Raw genomic sequence first — 10,349 nt, 5'->3', positions numbered from 1 at the left:
TACAATGATTTATAAAACCAGAAACGAATGACATTTTGTCAATTTATGAAATTATTTACTTAAATAATAAAGTCAAATAAAGGACACAGTTTTTCTTCTTAACCCCATATATACGGTTAAAAAATTTAATCTGTCATATAACCATCAACAAGAGTTTATCACACAATATCAGTTTATAGTGTTTTTAGCAATAATTCATAATGCTTTTAGCAATATATTTTTAATTTTTAATCGTATGATAATATACACATACTTTAAACTGATATTGCATCATTTTCAAATCGAATGTTGTATTTTCGCATCAACTAGTATTACTTATCTCTAACAATATTTAGGATAAGGCGTAACATGTGGAGCCTTTGTAAATGAAAAGTTATACATGGTTAGAATTGCTTATTGGCGCTTTATTTAAGTAAGGATCTGCTTATCTAACTAATTTCAAGTTTAACAATATCTAGCTGCGGTTTGAGAACTTCAAGGCTATATATGATGTACATATCTGGTTGTTTGAGATCGGATTCATTTGCAACCGTATCCAGTGCAATCTGGGAGCCGACACCGGCTACAAGTCTGCCTCGATTTTTTGCGAGAACCATGATGCAGACATTTTTGCTTTTTGGAGAACTTTTGAGTAAAGCAAGAGGTGGGTTCTATGCAAATTTTACTGTTTTGTTTAAATGGGACAAGATTTTGCTAGCTTTCAAGACAAACGACAAAATTTTAATAGAACAAATCCCTTACTTGAGTTTTTTTATTTATTCTTGTATAGAGATTGATGGAGAAAAGCAAAGGAAAACTTTTTCCAAAGAAAGTTTGCATAAGTTAGACAAGAAAACAATGTAGTGACAACAGGAAAGCTCCTGAAAAACAGGAGCTAAAGGAATGATTTTGTGAAATGCGGATCGTGCAGAATATACCCATTCTGTGAGTCGATGTTCTTCTGGATCACATAGTTTATAGAGGATTTCTTTTCTTGGCCCATAATTTAGAAAAGAAACCATTTTCTGTATTTTTCTAGGACAGCGACACTTTTGTTGAGGGGAAAAAACATCGTTAGCCCATCGATAAGAGTGTAATTGGGCAGCAGAAAATAATGTTGAGAAATGTTTTCCCTACTCAAATCACCAAAATTTCAGAAACCCTGTTGAAAGAATCACAAAAAGGTACTGCGCCGCCGGACAGTGAAAATTTTCCAACCCCGGAAGGAGGAGAGTGGTAGGAGGGAGGTTCTTCCGGTTGTCGGAGCCCCCGTCCTCATTACTGTGCCGGTGTGATGGCCTCCTGCCCAGCCCCAACTGCGTCGGTGCGGTCCGTTCCTCTCTTCTGTGGCGTTCCACTCCGGCAGCGGTCTTCTTCCATTTGCCCCGTCTCGTCGTCATGGTCATGGCGAGCTCACTTCCTCGTAGTCTGTTCGTCGGCTGCTTCGACGACCGTATCAGTGAGCAACGGTGTCGGCGAGATGAGGGCGCGGACCGAGAGGAGTGCCATCCGTCTCGGCCTCCCCAGCAAGGGCCGGATGGCGGCTGATACTCTCGAGCTTCTCAGGGTCTCTCCCTCTGTCTCTGTCACTGTCTCTGTCTCTCTCTCGTACTTCATTTGGATTGACGATTTTTTTTTCCCTTTTTTTCCGTGTTTGTGGGCGAAAGGATTGTCAACTCTCCGTCCGGCAGGTGAATCCACGGCAGTACGTGGCCGACATTCCACTGGTTGGTGGTTCTTTGATTACCCAGATCTCTTAAATTGGTTCATTTCTTTTTCTCTTTTCTAGTTCGTTTCGACGTCAGATCTGCTTGGATTTTGGTGGCGCTGTACCCTTCTATAATAGATGCATTTGGATAGTGCTATTAGCAAGCTAAAGGAGCACCACCTTGTTATACTTCTGTTACCAATTCTACTAGGTTCGTGTGAGATCGTGTCTAAGACTCTAAAGTAATTGCCTTCTTGTTCCGGGAGAGTTTGTCCTCCCCATTTGATGATGCTTGAACTACATTGATGGTGAATTCGCCTGGCATGGTCTTCGGATAGGAATTAGTTTTCCCTTATCTTTCACACCCAGTAAGGTGCAAACTTAGTAGGAACTGTGGAGATAATGCGTAATAGATTGATGTCAAAATTGCTCTATTATTCTTGACATTTTGTGTTTGGTGCAGACTTATCTGTTGGATGACACTAAACCCGCGTTACGAATCTGGTTTTAACATGATAACTAGTATGATAAACTTGTTAAGACACTGAATGCAGATCTCTTACATGGTTTTGGCGATGGTGGCAGTGGCCTGTGAACAGGAGAGAGAGAGAGAGAGAGAGAGAGAGAGAGGTTGGACCCCTTGGGCTCTGACTTTTGGAATTGTTGGGTTGTGGCCTGTGAACAGGGTACAGAGAGAGAGAGAGAGAGAGAGAGAGAGAGAGAGAATCAAAAGTTGGACCCCTTGGGCTCTGTCTTTTGCCATCTGCATTGTTGGATAAAAAGAAAGAAAGTCTGGGTGTGTTACTTTTTTGTTTGATTCTGCCATGTCACTCGCCTAAAAGACGAGGATAACTTGACCATGATTGTAAGTTGTTTGCACAATCGAAGGCAACCTAAGAACCATAGACTATAGCCTTAGAAAAAATTATTTAGTTAACATAATTGAAGGTTAATTTATCATTTTGACCTACATGATTGCTTTCATTAATCTTGGTGTTCACAAACTTGGAGCACGTTTCTGTTTTTGATTATGGCAAACCGTACATATTGACATACTTATTGCATTGTTTAAGATGCATGGAACCAGGGTGTTATCATGATTGTGCATTTCTGAGATCCTAATATGTGTAAATGATGTAGAATCTTGTGTGGCTCATTTAGACTTGACACAGCATTTTGAGATTGAATTCTTAGATAGCTAATTGAATAATCTGCTACAGACCTTCATGCTTTTTAGCTTCCCACTTGTTATCTTCATAAACATGTACATTAATTTACTTTCAGGAACAGATACATTCATTTGATGCACCGTTATTGGTGCACCGTTATGGTCCTTTTTAGTTGTATCATCATTCTGTTCAAAACTACAGCATTCGTGTTGACTTTATAACACTTCATTTACTTTGTGCAGCTACCAGGTTTAGAAGTCTGGTTTCAACGTCCAAAGGATATTGTTCGGAAATTGCGTTCAGGAGACTTGGACCTTGGAATTGTTGGTTATGATACAGTCTGTGAATATGGGCAGGTAGGGTCTGTATTTTGCAGCAGTTATAAATTTGATGAGAACTAGTATATCTTTCACCCAGTAATAGCTTCTGCGTGATCAAGAAATGTTCTTATTATATTTTTATTAATATTTATTGTTCCAATATTCTTGTTTTAAAGAGATAGTCATGTCGTAATCTTTTCTTCTGAAAATTTGATTGATCACGGAGACAGGTTAATTTGGTTTGAGGTTAATGCATCAATGGTATGAGAACATGGATGTAATTGGTTTCTCTTTGGACAATGTTAGTAGGATACTCTTTCAAGTGTTTTGGTTTGGCAATACCTTCAGCTTCGATGCATAATCTGGTTCTCAGATTGGCCAGGAATAAGGTCATGTTTGTTGATGAATGCTGGTTGGTGGATGTCCATGGAGCATCCATTTTCCAAAGCTAAAAGGTTTACATCTAGCATGTATGTCATAACTGGTAGAAAAGTGTGCATTGTATCGAGGAGGAATGGCTCGTGGTAGCTGAGGAGATCATTTATGGGTTTTGGAAATTCAATTAAGTGCCTTGTTTGATATGTCCATGTGGTTTATGATTGGAGTTAACATGTTTTAAAACTGAGCCAAGCATTCAGTCTGACAAATCTCGGAGGTTGCTCCTAGGGCTATGAACCAGGACACTAGGTAATAACTAGTCTTGGACATATATACACATCAATTACTATGAATTTAGATAGACATGAGAGTATGAGAATATTCTCAAGTCATTTCCATGCATTGGATGTTATAAACTACGAATGTGCTTGTTTGTTTGTTGGTCCTCAAGTTAAAGAGTTAAATGTGACTTAAATGTCACTTGTAATAGCCTCTACACAATAACTGAACTAAGCACTAGTGGATCACTATGCAAAAAGACTATGAATCAGGGCATAAAGTAGTAACACGATCCAGGCATGTTACAATCTATCAATTCTTTTTTCAAGTCTCAAAATTTATTATAAGAAACAAACTGAACCATTGGTTGCATATTTTTTGGTTTTTGCAGGGTGATGAAGACCTGGTTATGGTTCATGAAGATCTTGAATATGGGGAGTGTCACTTATCTATTGCAGTATGTATATATGTGTTTTTGATTTTTTGAAATGAAAAATCACATTTCTTTGATGGCTCCTTATAGTACTGACTGATATATTGGTTCTTCAGATTCCTATGTATGGGATTTTTGAAAACGTGAACACTCTGAGTGAGTTAGGACAGATGCCTCAATGGACAGCAGAGAAGCCTCTGCGTATTGCTACTGGCTTTAACTATGTATGTCTTTTGTTGCAACATGAACCTTTAAATCTAGATTTTTATTAATTACCTGTTATCTTCCTTCCGTTCTGTTCCATCTTATCACTATAGTAGTGTATGTGGAAAACTTTAAAGGTTCACTGGCTATTCCTTTCTGCAGCTTGGACCAAAATTTCTTAAGGAGAAGGGTTTACAGCATGTATCTTTTTCCACTGCTGATGGTGCCCTGGAGGCTGCTCCTGCTGTAAGAATCTGTTAATTATTATTTGAAATCTTGTAGGAAATTGTTTATTATTTTAAAGTGGAGCATGATGGGAATTGTAAAATTCTGCCAGACAATGTGGACGAGATGTATGAAAGTTCATCTTTTTGTCCATTTCCAATTTGTGTTTGCCTAATCCTACATGTTTCATAGCTGAGGTTCGTTTTTATGCTCAGGAATCAGAATTAAGAAAAGGATAATGAACAGTTATCAATCTAGTAAAATTGATAGCTTGAAATGAAAAAAATAAAAAATCTACAGTTAATACATGCAATTCCTGGGGAAAATATCATGAAACAAGGACATAGGAAAGTTGGCATTTCAGTGGGAAATTTCTATTATATGGTCATCCTACTTTATTTTGTGTAAATATCAAGTAAAAAGAGACTGAACTAAACGGTTCCATATGCAAGTCAATCTTGTTGTTCTTACTGGAACTGTTATGAACTAAGGTTCAACTTAGGATGCCTATCTTGAGAGTTCCTCCCAGTCCCTGTTTGCGGTCGACAACTTGGTTTCATAATCAGTCTTGAATTCATGTGCTCTCTAGATGCCCTATTCCATATCTAGATTACTGTTTGCGTCCTTAGTTCAGTACATTTCCAATACAAATTTGTACTGGTTCTGCAGCTGATCAAATAATTGTCTCAAACTTGGTGCTTCAGACTGAAGTGCACCTTAGTATTATAATAGCTAACTTGGGAGGGAACTACTTTCGTTTACAGAGTTATGTGCATCATGTAGTACACTTGGAAGTTTCAGAACGCCTAATGAATTGGGTACTAATAACATCTGTCATGCGCCACTTGTAGTATACAACTTGAACAGAGAATTCATAAGTTATGCATTCGTCTCTGGTTATTTATACAGCGAGATTGCCATTTCTTCTCTTCTTATTGTTCCTGTTTGTCTAATGTTCCTTATGTCGCATTAGATGGGAATAGCAGATGCTATCCTTGATCTTGTGAGCAGCGGAACAACATTGCGTGAAAACAATTTAAAAGAAATTGAAGGTGGAATTGTGCTAAAAAGCCAGGTAAAATTACAGGTTTTTATGCTTATGTGCGTCTTTCAGCCTTTCTATTTAAACTTTATATGAATGTAGAAAAATGGCTTCATGGAAAAGGCAAAATGCAGGCTGTTTTTGTAGCGAGCAAGCGTTCCTTAATCCAACGGAAAGGTGTTCTTAATACGACGCATGAGGTCCTTGAAAGATTAGAAGCTCATCTTAAGGCAACTGGTCAATTTACTGTAAGTACTTGGATCTGGTTCTATCCTATTATAGTTTCTGTCTATTCCCCTGATATGAATACTTGCACCCATAGTTCTCTTTATGTATATGTTTTTTTCCTTTTCCATTTTCACGTGTTCCTTACTATTAGTAAAGAACTTTTATTGCAACTGCTGCGGATATCAGGTGGTTGCAAATATGAGAGGAGGAAGTGCAGAGGAAGTGGCTGACAGAATTCTAAATCAGACGTCTTTATATGGATTGCAGGTCAGGGTCTATAAAAACAAAAGGATATAATACCACTTTATCATACTATGCATTTATACTTCTGTTCATAAAAAAAGAAATTTTCTTTCGTAATTGCAAGTGTGCTGACCACAAATAATCTGGTCATTTTCAAGCAGTTACTGATACTGTCTACCATGGAACAATTAAACAAAATTGCCAAAAAATACTCGTTTGCAACTAATATTTCTTTAGAATTTTTACATGTTAGCCGCATAACACAAAATATTCCATTAGATAAAAAAGAATTATGATTACAAGTTAATAGGACAAAGGTGGTCTGCCCATTTTTAGAGTTTGTTGGTTCTGTCATCATTTTCTCTTGTTGGACGATCATCCTTGGATGGAAGAAAGTAAGATGGCTTTCTGACCTTCTCTGACGTTTCAATTTGCAACTCAGGGCCCTACCATAAGTCCAGTCTTCTGCAAGCGCGATGGGAAAGTCTCTCCTGACTATTTCGCCATTGTCATCTGTGTACCGAAGAAGGAACTCTATAAATCTGTTCAGCAGCTGAGAGCTGTGAGTAACATATCTTGAATGTGTAACACGTTTCCTTCTCTTTTGTATCATTTAACTCACTGGACTTGTAACATGCAGATCGGTGGTAGTGGAGTTCTGGTTTCACCCTTGACATACATTTTTGATGAGGAAACACCTCGTTGGCAGAAGCTACTTTCTCAACTTGGACTCTGATTCACGGTTACATCCGTTCACGAGAATTGGAATTATCTGGTCCTTTTTTGGCGGTAGTTAAAGCTACAGGACTCTGATAATGAGATCTTAGATGTAGATGGATGCAATGTAACGATGGAAGCAGCTATTGGGGTCCTTTATGATTAGTCGAGTGTGAAATTTCTTTGTTGTTCTTTGAGGCCATAGGAAGCTGGGGCAAAAAGGAAATTATGAGATTCAAGCTGTTCAATTGTTTCACAACTCTCAATAGAAATTAGATAGTCCAAGCTGGTGGTTGTTCTGTTTTGACATTCGTTGTAAAATTTAGCTTGGCAATCCATAAAAGCTTGAGATCAGAGAACAGGGAATGAATTCATGACGTGAATAATTAAATTCAAACTATGCTATTGTTCAGATCAACCGCTACCGTGTATTCACTTCTGAGATTAGATGGTTCTTGCATGACATGTTATGCGTGGGGTTGATTTGGAAAGTTTCGTATTGAGAATTTTCAGAAATCTTGTCGGTCTTATATACCGATATTCCACATTATCAAGTGTGCTGTTCATAGTTTTTTTCCCTGTGGCACACACTGAAGTTGGCTATGGAGCAGGTGGGATGTGTCAAACTGAGGTTTCGAGCCCATTTCGAGTCGGCTTATATCTTGTGATTACTCGGCCAACTTGGAAACTTGAATAAAAACTCTTCCTGGTGCAACATAAAGTATTGGCACTGCTCGGATGAGCAACAATTGGATTCTTCTATTCAATTTTGTTATATTTAAATAATATCATAATCGGGATTCACGAAAGAAGGCAACGACAAAAAATGATATTAATGGAACACTGAAGAACAGGAAGATGGCGACTTGCGCTTGCGATCTGGCAACCCACAGTTCCACCCGTAGTTAATTTGCAGTCGGATCCTTTTTCTTTCCTGAAGATCAAGGCAATAGCTTCAAGAGACATGGCATAACTGGTCTGGTTGATGTGCATGAAAGTTTCATGCTGTTCGTTCTTTTCTTATGGTTGTCGTGCATGAAAGTTTCATGTTGTTAGTTAGTTCGATTTTTATGGATACTATGTCACTGGGCTTTATGGTGCGGACTTCATTACCGCAATAAAGGAATCCTCACGGGGTGCCATTACAGCCCTAGACTCTGGAGGCGAGGGGAGGAAAGGACCTCAAGGCCAGAAGAACTGTCAAACCCTTTCTGACTTTTCTATCCGAGATCGACAACTAAAACTGAAAAAGAGGCAGGGAAGACTGAAATGACTCGGTTGGTACAAGATGTTACTGAAGTTAAATAGAGTTGCAGTCAATTATTGGCTCCAAACTTGCCCCTAGTTGACTGTTGATCTAAACAGGTTATTGAATTGAGTAAGTTGCAGACTGAATTGCTTGCTATCGAGTCATCTTTCTATACAAAACCAACTGGTAACTTCTTCTCGACAAATTCCTCTGTTCTAAAATTCTCGAAGAAACACTACCTGTGACGTGAGACTTGGTTACAATCTTGATGACCTATAGCCTACAAACCTATATGAAGAGAATCTTTTGCTTGATTGAGCCTGAAATCCATGTTGGAGAGGCTTCATAAGATCGTATAGAACAAGTAATGTGGTGTAATTTGGATTATTATATACCTATCCTAGAAAGAGTCAATCATTTCACCTCTCCTTTATCTTGCCTCATGTCAGCTTCTCGAGAATTACAGATGTCGTTCTTCACTAATTCAATGGTATGCCTGGATGCAAAGATTGGATAACTTCAAAAATTCAAAAGAATCATGAAATTGGATGAACAAAACCGATGGAAGGTGGTTCCAAAAACCAATGGACGAACGGGGAAAGTACTGCTCAACTTGACAAAAGATTCTACAGGTTGATGGCAACAAGCTTGTCCTGTTACTGCTTTCCCTCCTTGTTTCCTTGTGCTTGGGGGAGCATCGGTTCAAAAGTGAATCAGTTGTTCGGATCTTGTGGTTGAGATGTAAACCTGAACAGGGTTGCACCAATACCCCACTCGACAAAAAGATAAAAGAAAAAGAAGAAGATCCGGGTGCTTCTTCACAGAGTGGTAGCACTAATCTTTAAAGATAGATTCTGCATTTATCTCGGCCCATCTTACTTTTAGCATGTCCGACTTTGATCGTCTTGAAGATGCCGCTTTTGGAGTGGAACTGCCCAATGCTTTGCTTTCCACTACATGACGGATCCAAATTGAAGAAAAGTTGGTGCATCTTTTGGAATTAGAAAATGTCAGTGCTCTGAGAAGAAATCTCAGTTGTCCTCTGAAAGTGCTCTTCTTTGTCAACAAAACAGTTGTTTCTGCAGAACTAATGATGGCAGCCAGTCAACCATTTCCAGAGTTTTATGAAAAGCTCTAACCCCACTTAGCATACTTTTGCCCTTGGTGTAATATGATGCATTATTTATGAAACAAGTACCACAGAAGAAGAAACACTTCTGAACCAAGAACCACAAAATTAAGGCATAGACTCTCTCCAACAAGGACCGCTCATTATGATAAGTGGAGCACCAAAGCTTGTGCTTCATTCTGGAAGCTGTGACGTTTTCCCCTAAGCTTTCTCACATTATTCTTTCTGCTTCTCGTGTTAGAAAAGTTCTGCACAGTACTGAAACTGAAACTTCCTCCACCTACCAAATGACCTCCAAAATCTCATCTGACATACGGCTTATTCCTTTGGAACATCAAGCACAAACGCCCCACTCAACTGCTATAATATACATATTTATATGTGCCCCATGATCTGATTTACCAAGCTCAAAAGTTTCATTCAATTCAATCATACCACTCTTGCCATAGTATACTGCCTCAAAACGGTGGGTCCTTTTTCATTTGCTTCCTTGGCCAGTGGAAATATTGGAAGTTATCTGCAACTCAGATGCTTCTTCAGTTCTGTCCGATGCTTTAGTGCAAGTGATCAGTACAATGGAGCCACATATGAAAACCTTCAATGCAGACGATTCATTGTGCCCACTCTTGGTTGAACTAAAATCGTAAGCAGTATTATTGCAGAATCTGTGCAATTGCATTCCACATCAGGCAGTGGGATTCTCGATTCTGGACAAAAGCCAAGAACAAGTTTAAAATTTTGAAGGCAAAAGGCAGCAACTCGATAAGCATCACCACATTACAGAGGATGTCCTCCACTTGTTTGGAATCATTTCCTGGTCCTCAAAAATTACAGCACCTGTGGACGCATACTCATGGCGGCATCACTCTGCTTTAGGAAAGCAACCGTCTAGTTGTCCGCCCATCTGGAGTGTCCTCTACTCTAAGGATTTTTTGGAGTCCGAAGATGTTAATATACACGATGATCAATTGTGTTCATAAAAGTGAGAGACCAAGGAATACAACGATGAATTGAAGTAGACTGCCCTTGTAACAAGTCTCAAGTCT

The 10,349-nt window shown here is 38.8% G+C and overlaps 1 protein-coding gene across 1 annotated transcript; it reads left to right on the top strand.

Annotated features, from left to right (window-relative positions):
• Nucleotides 1-1,091: 1,091 nt before the first annotated feature.
• On the top strand, nucleotides 1,092-7,343 carry LOC116259783 (ATP phosphoribosyltransferase 2, chloroplastic-like). Its single transcript, XM_031637698.2, has 11 exons — nucleotides 1,092-1,546; nucleotides 1,647-1,706; nucleotides 3,099-3,212; nucleotides 4,225-4,290; nucleotides 4,383-4,490; nucleotides 4,633-4,716; nucleotides 5,669-5,770; nucleotides 5,872-5,985; nucleotides 6,152-6,232; nucleotides 6,651-6,770; nucleotides 6,849-7,343. The coding sequence occupies exons 1-11, from the start codon at nucleotides 1,274-1,276 to the stop codon at nucleotides 6,942-6,944; spliced, it is 1,218 nt and encodes a 405-aa protein (XP_031493558.1). The 5' UTR covers nucleotides 1,092-1,273; the 3' UTR covers nucleotides 6,945-7,343.
• The last annotated feature ends 3,006 nt before the right edge of the window (nucleotides 7,344-10,349 follow it).

Source organism: Nymphaea colorata, chromosome 9, assembly GCF_008831285.2.
Source record: "Nymphaea colorata isolate Beijing-Zhang1983 chromosome 9, ASM883128v2, whole genome shotgun sequence".
NCBI lineage: Eukaryota > Viridiplantae > Streptophyta > Magnoliopsida > Nymphaeales > Nymphaeaceae > Nymphaea > Nymphaea colorata.
The sequence above is the reverse complement of the archived record's forward strand: the minus strand, read 5'-3'. Positions and strand labels throughout refer to the sequence as shown.